We start from the raw sequence: 18,070 nt of genomic DNA, 5'->3' as shown, positions 1-18,070 counted from the left end.
CACAAACTACGAATCAACTGAAGATCATACTTAGCATTTTTTAAATTCACTTTTTATTTCTCCCCCGACGTTATTTCCCTCTCCAATAGCATCCATTGCAAAAAAATATGCAAATAAGGTGATGACGTCATCTAATGACTTCTTGCAACTTTTATGCCAGCCAATAGCTACTGTATGTTCTTTACTGGGGAGTTGGAAACACTAATCCTGTCAGGGCTTAGATTCTGCTCTTTTGCATGTATAGTATATTGTTTACTGTGCTAATGTTTCACTGGTAGTGTAGTGGTTCACTCGGTTGACTTCTGTGCAGCATGCAGAGGTTCAATTCCTCCCAGGGGTATGCCTCTTAAAGTCTTTATTATGCTCCAGCGTCATGATCTAGTTATACTCCTGTGCGTGTGTGTGTGTGTGTGTGTGTGTGTGTGTTTCCTGAGGGAGCATCTACAGCTGTCTTTGTCTAGATATTAATATTGTGTGTTGTCACCATGAATTGATGAAGGTGGACCCCGACTTAAACACGTTGAACAACTTATTGGTGTGTTACAATTTAGTGGTCAATTGTAGAGAATATGTACTGTACTGTGCAATCTACTAATACAAGTGTCAATCAATCAAAAGTGTTCATATTAGCATTCAGGCTAGCTAGTGATTAGCATGCTCCCCAAGCTAAGAGCAGTCACCAGTTTGTGAGTTTATTGAAGTTCCATCATCAATCACCCTCTTATGATCATTTGAAAACGTAATACTAACCGTTGATAATTTTTCTGCGGTTTGTCTTTATTACCAGTAGTTGTTCTAGTTATAGCCAAACTTCACACCTTAAGTCAGGGGTCGGCAACCCAAAATGTTAAAAGAGCCATATTGGACCAAAAATACAAAAAAATAAAAAATAATAAATCGTATGGAGCTGTAAAAAATTTAAAGTCTTAGAAAGGTTATAATAAAGGCAACACATGATGTAAGTGTGTATATTATTAGCTATATTAGTCTACTATCAAAGGCTGACGCACATTTTCATTGAAAGAAATGTTGTATTTAAATTTTTATCCAAAACATTTTTGCAACATTGGAAATCATTAGTAAAATGGAGGATGAGGTCACTTCTGGAAATGAGTGGCTCAGAATGGCCAAAGTTATAGATGTGTTAGTCAAAGTTAAAGGAAACGGCAGTCTGTCTTCTAATATATTTGTTACAATCTTTGCAAGTTAGGTAAAGTTTGCTGTGGTCTGGAACAACATGGCTCACAAACAACTATGAAAAATGCAGCCAATATTACATACCGATAATGTGTCATGAGACATGCAAATATAAATTATATACAAAGAGGATAAAAGTAAAGGAAATAAATGATCTCAAATATAGCTACAAATGAGGCATAATGATGCAATATGTACACACAGCTAGCCCAAATAGCATGTTAGCATCGATTAACTTGCAGTCATGCACTGACCAAATGTGCCTGATTAGCACTCCAACAAGTCACTAATATCAACAAAGCTCACCTTTGTGCATTCACGCACAGCATAAAATGTTTGGTGGACAAAACAAGACAAAGAAGGAGTGGCATGAAACACGTCTTTCTGTGGCAGCTTCAGAGAAAGTTGTACATGTAAACAAACTACGATGAGTTCAAGGACCGCTGAAATGAGGAGGACAAAATGGTGCTGGCCAAATCCTCTCATCAGTGAAGCATGTCTAACATAAACAGTGAGATTTACAACAATTAGGAAGGTTTGTGTCATGTTTGTCCTCCTACAGAAATTATGTTAAAACAAAAAACATATTTTTTTCTTCATCTTTTTCCATTTTCACACATCTCTGAAAGAGGTCCAGGGAGCCACTAGGGCGACTCTAGAGCCACGGCTTGCTGACCCTCGCCTTAAGTGGAGCACATTTTCACCGTATTAATGCTCTGACGTACGCTCAATTTTGTCCAGGAGACGGTGGGTGAATGCTGCTCAGGTCCGGGATGGTTCCAGGAGTCTTGTGTCGGTGCTCTCTTAGTCAGCATGGACAGGCTCAGCTGGATCAGCTCTATAGAGAATAGATGGAGGGCGACTCTGGGACTAAATTACACAATAGTTTTTTTCCAGTTCTTTGAAGCAGCCTGACATTTACTGTCTTCCATAGTCTAGACTGAAGAGCTTTCTTGCTAGAATCAATTATTCACTTCTGCTATAACTTGGAATGTCTTTTTAGGCTTCTCATCCAGTCAGTGTACAAAACTGAAGACTTTCATTAATTTTCTTTAACTTTAATGAGCTGCCAGCAGCTGCTCGAACCGTTCAGCTGTGACACCTTTTAATTGTTGACTAATCTACTGCTACAGTATGGTCAATTATTTAGGGATCATCAAAGGACTCTGATTTAGTATTCGTGGTCCCACTAATTTAAATCTAGACCTATGGAAGTATTAATTGGACTCTACAACAATGTCTGTTGGCTCAGGTAAAAAAGCTTCTCAAAATTGAACAACTCAGTTATGTTGCCAAATCCCAAAGTGTTGGACTGTTTGGCAACTTAAAATTGTCCTCAAAAATACACAAAACATGATTCATCCAAAATAGTAAATGTGGTATTATCAATATGAGACTACTTAAATTTGGGCGTATTTTTAGTTTTTGAAGTTAGAAAAGTTAAACCATTTATATGGAGGCTGCACTTTGTAGAAGGTCCTTGTGCACAACCAACGTTATGTTTCCTGCTGCGGGGACAAATTGTTGTGTTGTGTTGCTGTCTGTAGCTCATTACCAAAGTCACGGTGGTTAGGAGGCATTGCTTGTGTTTCAAAGACATTTTGTTATTGAGTTATTGGTGCAATAACTTTGTGCCTATCTCTGTTTAACTTTACCAGACTTTGCTTCCCCGTCATTGACATGCTTAACATCACTGGGTGCAAGGTGCGCACTAGTGGTGTGCGTATAGGCAAAGGAAAGGTGAAGTTACAGAGAAATATCTTCTACACATAAAGATTTCCTCACGTAGGCACAGATAAGCCTTGGTGGAAGTGTAACATCAGTTAAAAAGGTTCCTTTTATGTGACACACAAATATTTATATTTACAAACACACATTTAAACACACACACTAATCGGAACACGGCCATGCTGACTTACTTTCACATAGGGCTAGGCCATATAGAGTTAGTGAGATACATCGATATATTTTTTTCCAAATGTAGACCATGTCCAGGTCCTACTTGACCACATTTGGACACATGATTTGCCAAGCAGGGCATATTTCACACCAGAAATGCTGCCAAAAATGTATCATTTGCACAGCTATGTTTCTTATTTTACGTAAAAAGAATATTTTGCAATTTTATTTATGTTGTGTAATTCTCTGCTACTTAAACTGTGCGACTAACTAGGTTAATAAAAGTGCCACTGACTGTTTACAGTACACTTGTCATTCTCTTCAATTTCAGTGAATCTCACTCAAAAATTAATATCTTTATGTGTATACTTTCACCGGAAAAGATATCGAGATATATATCGAATATCGAGTTGAAGAAAAAATACATGGAGATTTACTTTTTCCTGGGCAGCACAGTGGAGCAGAGGTTAGTGCATGCGCCTCACAATATGAAGGTCCTGAGTTCAATCCCGGGTTCGGGATCTTTCTGCGTGGAGTTTGCATGTTCTCCCCGTGACTGCGTGGGTTCCCTCCGGGTACTCTGGCTTCCTCCCACCTCCAAAGACATGCACCTGGGGATAGGCCCCTCCCACCTCCAAAGAAATGCACCTGGGGATAGGCCCCTCCCACCTCCAAAGAAATGCACCTGGGGATAGGCCCCTCCCACCTCCAAAGACATGCACCTGGGGATAGGCCCCTCCCACCTCCAAAGACATGCACCTGGGGATAGGTTGACTGGCAACACTAAATGGTCCCTAGTGTGTGAATGTGAATGATGTCTGTCTATCTGTGTTGGCCCTGTGATGAGGTGGCGACTTGTCCAGGCTGTACCCCGCCTTCCGTCCGAATGCAGCTGAGATAGACTCCAGGCCCCCCCGCGACCCCAAAAGGGACAAGCGGTAGGAAATGGATGGATGTATGGATACTTTATCCATATCGCCCAGCCCTAATTTCACAAACAAATCAGCACATGGACATACATTTTTTTTGTTTACGCACACACGCACGCACAAATTGCAATACACATTTGCAAATGGTTTTGCAACAATAGTACTCCCCTTAAAATGTCATTTGCAGTCTCGAGTCTTTGCAGTTGTGCTATTAGATATGACTCTGACAAGTAATAAGAGCCAGAGAGCAGAGTCCAAAAGCTCTTTAACTGATTAGCTTTTTAAAACTCATTGCAGGAGAAGAATTGTAGCATTCAGTGTTTTGGTCTTAAGAACAATGTAGGATTACTTAAGCCCGTTGAAGCGTGCAGAGAAATGTAGCCCCGGGCCATTGCAAGTCAGGACCTGCTCATTGTAGGCCTGTGCTGCTCCCTTAAGTCATGAAGAAAGATCTGCGCTTTGGATTTCTCTTTGGAAATGATATTTTTGCTGTATATGTTTGCCTGTGTATTGTCATTTGATTGCTGCCATAACTCTGTAATGGTGGTCATTTAAAAGCACGGTACTCGGGGTCACCTTGGGGGATGACTGCTGGCCAAGAAGTTCGAGCTTTACTAGTGAGACACACAACCTGCAGGGTGTAAATATTGACCCATGGTCACAATGACATGATAGATGAAATAAAGATAGTATAAAGACACAGCATTTTAAACCTTGTCTTCAGCTATCAGGGCATAGTTCCAATTACAAAATGACTACGTTTGTAGGCAAGGGAGTGAATTAAAATAACTGATTGCCTGTGTAACGACCAACTCCTAAACAAAGTCTTTGTATTCTTTTAGCAATCTACAATTATGATCCCAGTGGTGAGCCGGAGCTGTGCTTGCAGGTGGGGGACACGGTACACATACTGGAGAAATTGGAAGGTGAGTGAGCATAAATATGCAACAAGCCCCGACACATCCGTCTATTCTTTCACTAAGCAAGCCGCGGCAAGAACTACGATGCGATGATTCGCTATCTGTCATTAAATATGCTCCATCTGATAATGGAAATGAGTGTGCAGTCTGCCACATTGTACCCCTGATTGCCTGCACTGTCATTATTCTCATCTCATTGTCTCTGTGTAACATTATTCTCCATTCATGGAACTGTCTTCAGGGTGGTATCGAGGCTACACGCTGCGCCACAAATCACATAAGGTAGGAGCCTAATTAGCGCGTCACATTTCTCATCTTAACACGGCTTGCAAAATGACCAATGTGACCTTATTATATGTTCTCCAACAAGATATTTATGTTTTAACTGTTAAACTCTTAAGAGGGCAATTATGGTTCTATGATGATCACTATTCATATATGAGAACATCTTGAGAGGATGCTTAAATAAAGTGATATGCATTGAGAACAATGCAATTATTATTTGAGTGTTTACTTTGCAGTGCAGACCCTCACCCACCACACTGTTGATTAGCAGTCATAGCTTATATCTCCTACTGCAGGGATTTTCATGGCGGTGGAACAAGGGTGAGGGGTCAAAAGCGGAGGGTCATTTCACCACACCTACCTATTGTGTGTGTGACTATCAGTGGTACTTTAACTCTAACCTGTCAATGGTTTTCAGACTTAATTCAGCTTGTCGACACAAATGGATGAGCACATGCTGATTCCGGAGGTCCAAAATTAAAGAATAACGACATGCATATCTCGGGCAGCTAAATGGGGATATTTGGGGGTCTGTGTCAAGTAGGACTGATTGTGTAACCCGCCTGCTAGGGATGATGTTACTGTTGTATTGTTGCTTGATTGCTGCAAAAAAAAAAAAGTGGCAGGACCAAGTTTATTTGCTTCTGCTTCTCTGGAAGGACAGAAAGAAGGTTTTGTGGTTGGCTTGATTACTACCTACCTTATCACGTGATTATGCGTGGATTTGCGAGATCTCCTAAAAGTATGCACTATTTTGCTGCACGACAGAGCCGCAGCAGAACGGCGGGGGGGATTGCCAGACGGCCGATGGCGGCGCCCTCCCGCCGTGAAGCCGGTCCGCGGCCGGTCCGCATTCAGTGGAAATTCGGGGTCATTCCTACGCGACCCCCGTCAAGAGGTCTTTTTCACGCACCAGCACTTTTGGCCTTCACAACCATAACACCTTATGTCATATACTGTCTAAATGTGCTGACTAACACATGGTCCCCAATCACATGATTACACTTTATTACATGATTATGGTTTCTCTCATTTACAGTAAAAGTTGGGATTAGTGGCAACATTATTAATATGCAGCTCGTATTGTAGTTTCTAGCAACCACTGCTTGCTGCAGTTTTTGTTCTTGTTGACATAATCAGGAAATAAGTCCTTGGACACAGTAGAGCTTAAATTAATGGCAAAAGCCAATAATAGGAAGGAACTCCCCTGAAGGAATCAATAAAGTACTATCCATCTATCTAATAGTAAATCATTTTTCATGTTGTTACACCGTCATCCTGTTTTTGATTGTAAATGTAATCAAAAATGTAATCATTTGATGATGATGAATGAATGAAATAGGTTTATTCAGTCATATAATCAATCAAATCAATCAACCATTTTGTGTGATCAGTTTGACAGTGCAGGTTATGTGTAAACAATCATACACATTTACACACAAAAGAAAAGAAAAAGAATGACCGAAAAAGGAAAAGGCTGAAGCCAAAGCTTATATTTGCCTATCCTATTCCTTCACTGAAAATAAGATTGCCTGGAACATTAACGTTAAAAAAAAAAAAAATGAATGGGATGAAAGTAATTGTTACTATATTTTATAATTTTCAATTATTTCACCTTTCAAGGTTTTCTTAAAAGTGCATGTCTTCAGCTCATCACTGAGCTTCTTCCACCATTTAACTCCTAAAACTGTAATACATTTGTATTTTATTTTCCTTCTCACTTTACCTATTTCAAAAATCAATATCCCCCGTAAATGATAGTTTTCTCCTCTTAAATGAAATAGCCTGAGAATACAAACTGGAAGGCGGTTGTTCTTTACTCCAAACATCATTTCCATTGTTCTTAAAAACAATTTCTGAACATTTTAACACATTTGAACTTATAAATAATGGATTGGTATGTTCATAGTAGCATACTTTGTGTATTATTCTAGTGACCCTTTTTTGAAGTTTTATTATTGGGTCTATGTTTGTTTTATAAACATTTCCCCAAATTTCAACACAATACGTTAAATATGGAAAAATAAAAGAATGATACAACATATGCAGGCATTTCCTATTCAGCATGTGTCTTACTTTATAAAGAATAGCAATAGATTTGGATATTTTTCCCTTTATATATTCAATATGCGGTTTCCAACACGGTTTATGATCAATTATTATTCCCAAGAATTTACTTTCATATACTCTATCAGTTTCCACTTGATTTAATTTTAATTTTGCTTCACAATTTGTCCTTGCACCATAAACACCATAATTTAGTTTTCTTTTCATTTAATGATAACTTATTAATATCAAACCATTTTTTTTAGCTGAATTAACTCAACCTCTATTATCCTCAACACTTTCTTCAAGTCTTCTCCTGAACAAATTTGTATCATCTGCAAACATAATACATTTTAATTTATTAGATACTGAACAAATATAACTTAGGTAAAGTATAAATAACTTAGGTCTCAATACCGAGCCTTGTGGAACCTCACAAGTTACTCTTCTTGGCTGTGATTTAGTCTTATTAATTTCCACATATTGTTACTCTTACTTAAATAACTACTTAACCACCGTTGTGAAACACCTCTTATCCCATAATTTTCCAATTTTTGCAGAAGCAAGGAATTATCGATTGTGTCAAAAGCTTTACATAAGTCAATAAATACTCCAAGGGTGTCTTGCTTTTTTTCTATTGCTGTAGCTATGTTTTCTACAAAGTCTATCACTGCTAGAGATGTAGATGGATTACTCCTGAACCCATACTGATGCTCATCCAATGCTCATGTTTGTCAAGTCTATATACAAATAATTTCTCAAGAAATTTTGCCAATTGAGGTAGTAAGGACACATGATCGTGATGAGACATTCCTCCCACAAAGCATACATGTGAGCTACACACTCCCCTGAACAACCAGCAGAGGGCAGTGCAGCCAGCGCGGTCTGGGTCACAGACATGGTCAGACACTGGCGAGCCAATCACAGGCACACTAGGGAGGGTCATATGATGATTGACATATGATGATGATTTGACACACATTGCACTGATTACAGATCAGTATCTACATGGGGATTAGGTCTTTAAAAGGCAGTGATACTACAAAATAAGCAGCTAGCAAGGTCTTTCAGATTAACTGGATAAGTTAGCATTAGCTAATACAACGCTAACGTTAGCAAACTCAGGCCCGTTGTGCGTTCTCTCTGTAAAGAAGTGGATTGTTTTTGCGCAGAGAACTCCAGGCATTTTGCATAAAATGGACATAATGCTCTGTGACCCAGACCGCTCCGGCTGCAGTGCCCTCTGCTGGTTGTTCAGGGGAGTGTGGAGCTCACATTTATGCTTTGTGGGAGGAATGTCTCATCCACACAAAAGCAAAAAAGCGATCCACATATGCAAATTCAATACAAATACTACAACAAAATCAAGCATATTTATATTCAAATCTCAAAAATATATTTACAAATACATGTTTATTTATACAAATTCTTGATTTATTTATATGTCACATTTTTATATTAAGACATTTTATTTGTAAATAATTTCAAATCAGCCCTGCGATGAGGTGGCGACTTGTCCAGAGTGTACGCTGCCTTCTGCCCGATTGTAGCTGAGGTAGGCTCCAGCGTCCCCTGTGACCATGAAGGGAATAAGCGGTAGAAAATGGATGGATGGATATTTTCAAATTTCAAAAATATATTTACAAATATGCGTTTATTTATACAAATTATTCGTATATCACATTTGTATTTGTATATTTATTAATACATGCATATGTATAAATATCATATTGATATCAGTTGATGTGAGACAATTCTACTTCCATACTGGAGGGAGAAGAGAGCAAAAATAGTTGTCTTTGAAGTGCAATTAAATGATTATTTTTATTGACAAATATTCCAATGTTTAAAGATGTTACTTTACTAATACATAAGCAACCCTAATGTTTCAACTAATTGCTTCCTCTCAGGGCATTTTCCCGGCGTCCTACATCCATTTAAAGGACGCTTCAGTGGAGGGAACAGGGTAAGATCACACACAAGTAAACATGTCATCTTTGTAATAACACACTTTGCTTTTGGTTTGACGTACGGCCAGGGACATAACAGGACATTTATAATTATCCTAAGTGTGGTTTCAGAAGTGCTTTCCTTGGCTGTGATAGGAAAAACATCCATCTATTCATCATGTAGAGAGATACAATGCTCCCGTTCTGTTGAAACTTTATAATGTGATGTGTTCTGTGAGCAATGAAACATCTTTCCAATGTCCTATTATTCTGCTTCTGTGGTTGGTAGCCAGCAGGAAATAATTATTCCATCAGATTTACCACTGGTGCAGGAGCTGGGGGCTACGCTGAGAGAATGGGCACAGATATGGCACAAGCTCTTTGTGGTATGTACACTCCACCTTCTGTCTTTCTGGACACCCATATGCTTGAATTCAGGTTGTTTTACTTGGTAAATGCACTTTTTCGATATTTTAAGTCCATCATTTTTTGTCTGACAGGCGAACAAAGCTACCCTGTTCCGGACTGTTCAGAAGATGGCTTACAGTCTCATTGAGTATCGATCACAGATTGTGTCAGGAACACTACCCAAGGATGACCTTGTAGAACTCAAAAAGAAAGTCACTGCCAAGATAGATTACGGAAACCGGTACGAATCGTGCTTTTGCCCTCTGACACATTTGTAAAATGTGTGTATGCGTAAGTCATGGCTCTGTGACACTCCAGTACCCCATCTTGTACTACTTTACGCTTTATGGCACCCAGGATCCTGGGCTTGGACTTGGTTGTGCGAGATGAAGCAGGAAACACATTGGATCCTGACTGCACAAGCACGGTCAGTCTGTTTCGAGCCCATGAGACTGCATCCCGCAGTGTTGATGACAGAATACAAGAGGAGAAGGTAACACTGCTTATTCTTAAGGTTATTAGTATTAGCAGAATTTGTCTGTTTCACCTCTTCTCTCTTTCCACTCCCTACATGGGGGTTCACTTGCAGACACGACTACAAAATCTTGAGATGAGGCGCCAAGCATTGTTTAATACTGTGCACACCTACAGTCTACTCATGAACCTGAAAAACTTTGTATGCAACATTGGAGAAGATGCTGAGCTGCTCATGTCTCTTTATGACCCAGATCAGTCAGAATTCATCAGGTTAGCACCTTTCTAACTACAGTGTATCGCCAAGGTTATTTACACTAAATGTAGAATGATCATCTTGCCTCCAAATCCTAGATAGTAATAGTCTTTAATGACCTAAAATGTGTCACAACTGTGACATTCAATTCATCACATTTTGCTGCAGAATGGAACTCCTCTTAAAGGCACCTTTGATGATTGTAATCTACATTGAAAACACTTCCTTGTGGTCTAGATCATACGTATTTGCTATCCTTTGGTGTACATTGTGCATACATGTTGCTTCATAGTCACTTTTATGAGCCATTTTTTAATCTGTCGAGGCGGATTGCAAATGAAACCACGCCCCATCTTCTCCAGACAATGTAATCTGTTTAAATATACATTTTGACATTGTCGCCACAGACACGGTGTGAAAATAGATTTCATAAACCACATTAGGTGCACATGCACGCTGTTGATTGATTCACACTTCACTTGATTGATTGATTGATTCACCCATTGTTAATGAAATTAGCTTAGTGAAACACAACTACCCTAAATGTAAAGAATATTGTTATTTTCCATCCATCCATTTTCCATCACTTATTCCCTTTGGGGTCGCTGGTGCCTATTTCAGCTACAATCGGGTGGAAGGCAGGGTGCATTCTGGACAAGTCGCCATCTCATCGCAGGGCTATAGTTCTTATGATTAATGCAAATAAGATGGATGAAGGGCTGCCCCGCCCCGGGCTAAATTGGAGTAAGAACAATCGTATTTCAAGCCCCCCATTATTTCCCTGCAACATTTTTTCACACTTTTGTATTGGCTGGTTAAAAAAAATCCCAAATGTAAAACATACATTTGCAAACCAAGCTTCTTGCTAGCACTTCCTCCAAGGATTGAACCCAGTTTGCCTGCCTTGTAGTTTACAGTAAAATGTTATAGGAAGCGTCTGATTGACATTTTTGCATGTATCTTTTCACGCAGAAAAAAAAAAATTAAATCTCAATTTCCCCTTGGGGATTAATAAAGTATTTCTCATTCTGAAATGAACCCCGCTACAGATTGCTAAATCATCCTGGTAGCACTTGAGCTGCGTTTAAGGAGGGGCGGCTGTGGCTAGTTAGCAACTTGTTAGCCATCAATGATTGTGGGAGCATGAAAGAGGTTAGTATGAATGAAAGTGTCTTCAATTTGGGAAGCCACACTATCTGGCGGGCCCTTGAAAGGCCTCGGGGGACCACATTTGGCCAGCTGCCCCCACCCTGCTCTAAATTGTTGTGAGTGTAAATTGTGGTTTGTATGTGGCCTGTGATTGGCTTGGATACGCTCCAGCTCATTTGTGACCCTAATAAGGACAAGCGGTAGCAAAATTGAATACATGTTTCCTCTTTTTGAATTAAACCTGGTGCTTTGAAAATGTGTTTCCTAATGCGATCCTTGTTTCAATCGATGCAGTGAGAACTTCCTGGTGCGGTGGGACAGTACGGGGATGCCTAAAGAAATCGAAAAACTCAACAACCTGCCAGCACTCTTTACGGTAACCACGAGCCAACCCAGTGACTGTACACACATCATCCATTACTTCCTGATGTCTGACAAGTTGGACAATTTGCTTTTAAATTGCTCCTCACATCCCGAATGTTTAAGTAAGCTTTTATTCTTTGCATATATTTCACCATTTTAATATATTTGTGTATTACTTTCTTTGTATTTCATTCAGCAATTTAAATGTTCTTCAATTAAATAAATAGTTGTTTTTTTGCAAAGCCAGCACTGCAATTGAGCCGCGGGGGACTTGAGTTGACTTTTGATGCCACAGCTTTTTTTCAGCACATCGTGACTCATTTGATAATCCAAAAGACGAACACACCCAAATGTAAAGAGTCCATGTTTGTGCATTCCAACACCAAACACTAATAAACTGACACTGTTGACACTGTACTTCAACTCTGACCCACACGTCTATTCATGCTTGACTTTTTGCATCTAGGACCTTAGCAGAAGTGACCTGATGAGGCAGCGTCTCTTCCTGGTGTGTCAGATCATCAGAGTAGGGAGCATGGAGCTGAAGGAGGGAAAGAAACAAACGGGCGGGCTGAGGAGACCCTTTGGTGTGGCTGGTGAGACGCTTTTCTCATTCTTCTGTCTAATGTCTGTTTATCCAAAAGACAAGCCATTCAAGTATGAAAATGATATTTCTTTGTCGCGCTGCTCCTTCTGACTTGTACTGGTGTAAAATGAAAAAGGCATGTGCCGAATAAAACGGGAACACCTGTTTTCTGACCTAGAAAATGATTCCATTCAGCTATGGCAAGACGTCTATGGAAATGAGTTGAGCAAACGTCTTTTTGTTTTTGGCCCGACGATTAGCCTATTTGACAAAAGGCCTTCTTTGCACCAAGGGGAGTGAAAACACTGCGAGAAAAAAACGTGTCTAACCCAGACGTCACATTTTTCTTCTCTGCCAGGAAAAAGGAACACTTTAAGAAAAGACCTGGGTAGAATACACAATCCTAAAGCATCTCATTCTTGGAAGATGGAGATCAGGAACACTTTTCTGCTAGACTATTCTTGCCAGACAACAACTTCTCTCTCAAGAGACATTTTTGGAGTTTATAGGAAGTGTTTGAATTGACTATATGAATTGCATGCCTATATTTTGCACGCATTGGTGCCATCATGGAAAGGTTTTATACATATTTGATTTGGAATAACGTGTATGTAGACTCTTTTAGGTGTTATTATAGCATTGATTAATTAAAGTTAAAGTAGCAATGATTGTCACACACGCACTGGGTGTGGTGACATTTGTCCTCTGCATTTGACCCATCACCTTTGTTCACCCCCTGGGAGGTGAGGGGAGCAGTGAGCAGCACCGGTGGCTGTGTCCAGGAATCATTTTTGGTGATTTAACCCCCAATTCTAACCCTGGATGCTGAGTGCCAAGCAGGGAGGTAACGGCTCCCACTTTTATAGTCTTTGGTATGACTCGGCTGGGGTTTGAACTCACAACCTCCCCGTCTCAGGGCGGACACTCTAACCACTAGACCACTGAGACCCACCATCACACCTTAATGACAGATGCAAATTTAACATAGTGCATAATAACAATGTGCTAGCAGAAAAGAAGTTTAATGAACATTTTAAGAGCAAAACATTTGTATCAAAAACTAAAAGGGATTGTAACAAGATTAATGTTGGCTTTTAACTTGCTAGCTTAGCAGAGAGAAAACAGGTTCTCAATAAAGACACCGTTTGAGTTCCATTTCAGAGCCTTTACTTCAAGTTAATATAAAACGGAACGCACACAAAAAACAGTTTTAACTTGTGATAGAACATCATTTCTCTGTGACATTCAATGTAAGCAAAATGCATTAAAAGAAATGTGCTTGCTCAATGCTGGTTTGCATTAAAAATCCCATACAAACAGTAGCAATTATTACAGATTTCAAACATTTTTAAATATGATAATTAGACAACTAAGATCTACAGTTTATCTAAACAATTTATGTAAAAAGTAAATACTTACCGGCAGACACGTATAAGGCTGAACAAGAGATAGGACGTGCACATTTAACATTTTAAGAGCAAAGTTGGTTTATGAAAGTGGCTTTGAAATTGCACTGCAAAGTGTCGTTTCCACCTCAAAGAGCTATAACCTTTTTTTAAATCAAATATTTGACAGAGGACAAGTCCAAAACCCAATTGCAGGATTATTTTGTATTTTTTTTGCCGAGGCACTGAAAAGAGGTGCAGGAGCCCCCAGAGAATCACTGTATATGAGGATGGAAGACATGCAGCTGACGCTCTCTACACAGTAAACCTTAAACCAAGGAGCTGTAATAGATAGTGCTAGATAGGCATTCAAATAAATGACCAAAGGATAAATGAAAATATTCCTGATAACTTTGCCACCATCGTAAAATTGTGCGTTTTTCTTTGTCTGTCGCTCTCTATCAGGGTTGAGGGTTCACTCAGTGCATCGCTGTCTTTATTCAATAACATCATTCATTGAATGGAGTGGACCCTCTTGTCGTCCATCCACAATCTTTGTCTTTGTGGGCGGAGGGACGCATGCAGGGACAAAGCCTTGCTCGTGGAGTGTGAGAAGCACCACAAAATAACGAAAATAAAGAGGAAAAAATATGTTTGCATAGGCAAATGTGGCTTTGCTGGATTATTAGGGCTTCACGCTGAATGAACAAGATGAGCCCATCAGCACGGGTCAACAAGCCACTTGGCAGATTTTCTTTGAAATTATCAATCAATCAATCAATCAATCAATCAATGTTTACTTATATAGCCATAAATCACCAGTGTCTCAAAGGGCTGCACAAACCACAACGACATCCTCGGTACAGAGCCCACGTAAGGGCAAGGAAAAACTCACCCCAGTGGGACGTCGGTGACAGTGACAATGAGAAACCTTGGAGAGGACCGCATATGTGGGCAACCCCGCAGGGGAATATACAACAAATACAACAAAACAAACTACCTGATCCAGTTTTTCCAACCGGGGAAAAACTGCACTTAAAGATGTTAAATATTTATTGAAGTGCAATTTTTGCAAACAGAGATGGAGAGTTAATTTTAAGTTTTATTTCAAGTTATTTGACCTTTCAATTACAAAGTTTGAATACTAATGAGAAATGCAAGATTATTGTGTTTGAAAGGTTTAATTATTAATTTAAGTTCAAGTAGCAATGATAGTCACACACACACACACACACACACACTAGGTGTGGCCAAACTATTCTCTGCATTTGACCCTTCATCACCCCTTGGAGGTGAGGGGAGCAGTGAGCAGCAGTAGCAATCCACTTCTTAACCCATCCATCATCTTCCGCTTATCCGAGGTCGGGTCGCGGGGGCAACAGCCTAAGCAGGGAAACCCAGACTTCCCTCTCCCCAGCCACTTCGTCTAGCTCTTCCCGGGGGATCCCGAGGCGTTCCCAGGCCAGCCGGGAGACATAGTCTTCCCAACGTGTCCTGGGTCTTCCCCGTGGCCTCCTACCGGTTGGACGTGCCCTAAACACCTCCCTAGGGAGGCGTTCGGGTGGCATCCTGACCAGATGCCGGAACCACCTCATCTGGCTCCTCTCCATGTGGAGGAGCAGCGGCTTTACTTTGAGTTCCTCCCGGATGGCAGAGCTTCTCACCCTATCTCTAAGGGAGAGACCCGCCACACGGCGGAGGAAACTCATTTCGGCCGCTTGTACCCGTGATCTTATCCTTTCGGTCATGACCCAAAGCTCATGACCATAGGTGAGGATGGGAACGTAGATCGACCGGTAAATTGAGAGCTTTGCCTTCCGGCTCAGCTCCTTCTTCACCACAACAGATCGATACAACGTCCGCATTACTGAAGACGCCGCACCGATCCGCCTGTCGATCTCACGATCCACTCTTCCCTCACTCGTGAACAAGACTCCTAGGTACTTGAACTCCTCCACTTGGGGCGGGGTCTCCTCCCCAACCCTGAGATGGCACTCCACCCTTTTCCGGGCGAGAACCATGGACTCGGACTTGGAGGTGCTGATTCCCATCCCAGTCGCTTCACACTCGGCTGCGAACCGATCCAGCGAGAGCTGAAGATCACGGTCAGATGAAGCCATCAGGACCACATCATCTGTAAAAAGCAGAGACCTAATCCTGCGGTTACCAAACCGGAACCCCTCAACGCCTTGACTGCGCCTAGAAATTCTGTCCATAAAAGTTATGAACAGAATCGGTGACAAAGGACAGCCTTGGCGGAGTCCAACCCTCACTGGAAATGTGTCCGACTTACTGCCGGCAATGCGGACCAAGCTCTGGCACTGATCGTACAGGGAACGGACCGCCACAATAAGACAGTCCGGTACCCCATACTCTCTGAGCACTCCCCACAGGACTTCCCGAGGGACACGGTCGAATGCCTTCTCCAAGTCCACAAAGCACATGTAGACTGGTTGGGCAAACTCCCATGCACCCTCAAGAACCCTGCCGAGAGTATAGAGCTGGTCCACAGTTCCACGACCAGGACGAAAACCACACTGTTCCTCCTGAATCCGAGGTTCGACTATCCGACGTAGCCTCCTCTCCAGTACACCTGAATAAACCTTACCGGGAAGGCTGAGGAGTGTGATCCCACGATAGTTGGAACACACCCTCCGGTCCCCCTTCTTAAAGAGAGGAACCACCACCCCGGTCTGCCAATCCAGAGGTACCGCCCCCGATGTCCACGCGATGCTGCAAAGTCTTGTCAACCAAGACAGCCCCACAGCATCCAGAGCCTTAAGGAACTCCGGGCGGGTCTCATCCACCCCTGGGGCTTTGCCACCGAGGAGCTTTTTAACTACCTCAGCGACCTCAGCCCCAGAAATAGGAGAGTCCACCACAGATTCCCCAGGCACTGCTTCCTCATAGGAAGACATGTTGGTGGGATTGAGGAGGTCTTCGAAGTATTCCTTCCACCTGTCCACAACATCCGCAGTCGAGGTCAGCAGAACACCATCCGCACCATACACGGTGTTGATAGTGCACTGCTTTCCCTTCCTGAGGCGGCGGACGGTGGTCCAGAATCGCTTCGAAGCCGTCCGGAAGTCGTTTTCCATAGCTTCCCCGAACTCTTCCCATGTCCGAGTTTTTGCCTCCGCGACCGCTGAAGCTGCACACAGCTTGGCCTGTCGGTACCTGTCCACTGCCTCCGGAGTCCTATGAGCCAAAAGAACCCGATAGGACTCCTTCTTCAGCTTGACGGCATCCCTCACCGCTGGTGTCCACCAAGGGGTTTTAGGATTGCCGCCCCGACAGGCACCAACTACCTTGCGGCCACAGCTCCAATCAGCCGCCTCGACAATAGAGGTTCGGAACATGGTCCACTCGGACTCAATGTCCAGCACCTCCCTCGTGACATGTTCAAAGTTCTTCCGGAGGTGGGAATTGAAACTTTGTCTGACAGGAGACTCTGCCAGACGTTCCCAGCAGACCCTCACAATGCGTTTGGGCCTCCCAGGTCTGTCCGGCATCCTCCCCCACCATCGCAGCCAACTCACCACCAGGTGGTGATCGGTAGAAAGCTCCGCCCCTCTCTTCACCCGAGTGTCCATAACATGAGGCCGCAAATCCGATGACACAACTACAAAGTCGATCATGGAACTGCGGCCTAGGGTGTCCTGGTGCCAAGTGCACATATGGACACCCTTATGTTTGAACATGGTGTTTGTTATCGACAAACTGTGACGAGCACAAAAGTCCAATAACAAAACACCACTCGGGTTTAGATCGGGGCGGCCATTCTTCCCAATCACGCCTCTCCAGGTTTCACTGTCGTTGCCAACGTGAGCGTTGAAGTCTCCCAGTAGGACAAGGGAATCACCCGGGGGAGCACTTTCCAGTACTCCCTCGAGTGTTCCCAAAAAGGGTGGGTACTCTGAACTGCTGTTTGGTGCATAAGCACAAACAACAGTCAGGACCCGTCCCCCCACCCGAAGGCGGAGGGAGGCTACCCTTTCGTCCACCGGGTTGAACTCCAACGTGCAGGCTTTGAGCCGGGGGGCAACGAGAATTGCCACCCCAGCCCGTCGCCTCTCACTGCCGGCAACGCCAGAGTGGAAGAGGGTCCAATCCCTCTCGAGAGAACTGGTTCCAGAGCCCTTGCTGTGCGTCGAAGTGAGTCCGACTATATCCAGCCGGAATTTTTCGACTTCGCGCACTAGCTCAGGCTCTTTCCCCCCCAGT

At 42.3% G+C, this 18,070-nt stretch overlaps 1 protein-coding gene across 5 annotated transcripts in view; it reads left to right on the top strand.

The window, feature by feature from the left end:
* The window catches only part of dock5 (dedicator of cytokinesis 5), a 94,465-nt gene that overhangs the window by 20,034 nt on the left and 56,361 nt on the right, over positions 1–18,070 (top strand). For 4 of the 5 annotated variants that reach the window (XM_061907243.1, XM_061907242.1, XM_061907244.1 and 1 more), the window contains exons 2-10: positions 4,868–4,951; positions 5,187–5,227; positions 9,187–9,242; positions 9,515–9,611; positions 9,726–9,874; positions 9,991–10,126; positions 10,223–10,380; positions 11,807–11,888; positions 12,342–12,471. In XM_061907243.1, coding sequence (XP_061763227.1) covers positions 4,868–4,951; positions 5,187–5,227; positions 9,187–9,242; positions 9,515–9,611; positions 9,726–9,874; positions 9,991–10,126; positions 10,223–10,380; positions 11,807–11,888; positions 12,342–12,471 — 933 coding nt within the window. Of the gene's footprint in view, positions 1–4,867; positions 4,952–5,186; positions 5,228–9,186; positions 9,243–9,514; positions 9,612–9,725; positions 9,875–9,990; positions 10,127–10,222; positions 10,381–11,806; positions 11,889–12,341; positions 12,472–18,070 lie in introns of those variants that run through there. The other variant, XM_061907245.1, reaches the window with a different exon arrangement.

Source organism: Nerophis ophidion, linkage group LG07 (assembly GCF_033978795.1).
Source record: "Nerophis ophidion isolate RoL-2023_Sa linkage group LG07, RoL_Noph_v1.0, whole genome shotgun sequence".
NCBI classification, from domain to species: Eukaryota; Metazoa; Chordata; class Actinopteri; order Syngnathiformes; family Syngnathidae; genus Nerophis; species Nerophis ophidion.
The sequence above is the reverse complement of the archived record's forward strand: the minus strand, read 5'-3'. Positions and strand labels throughout refer to the sequence as shown.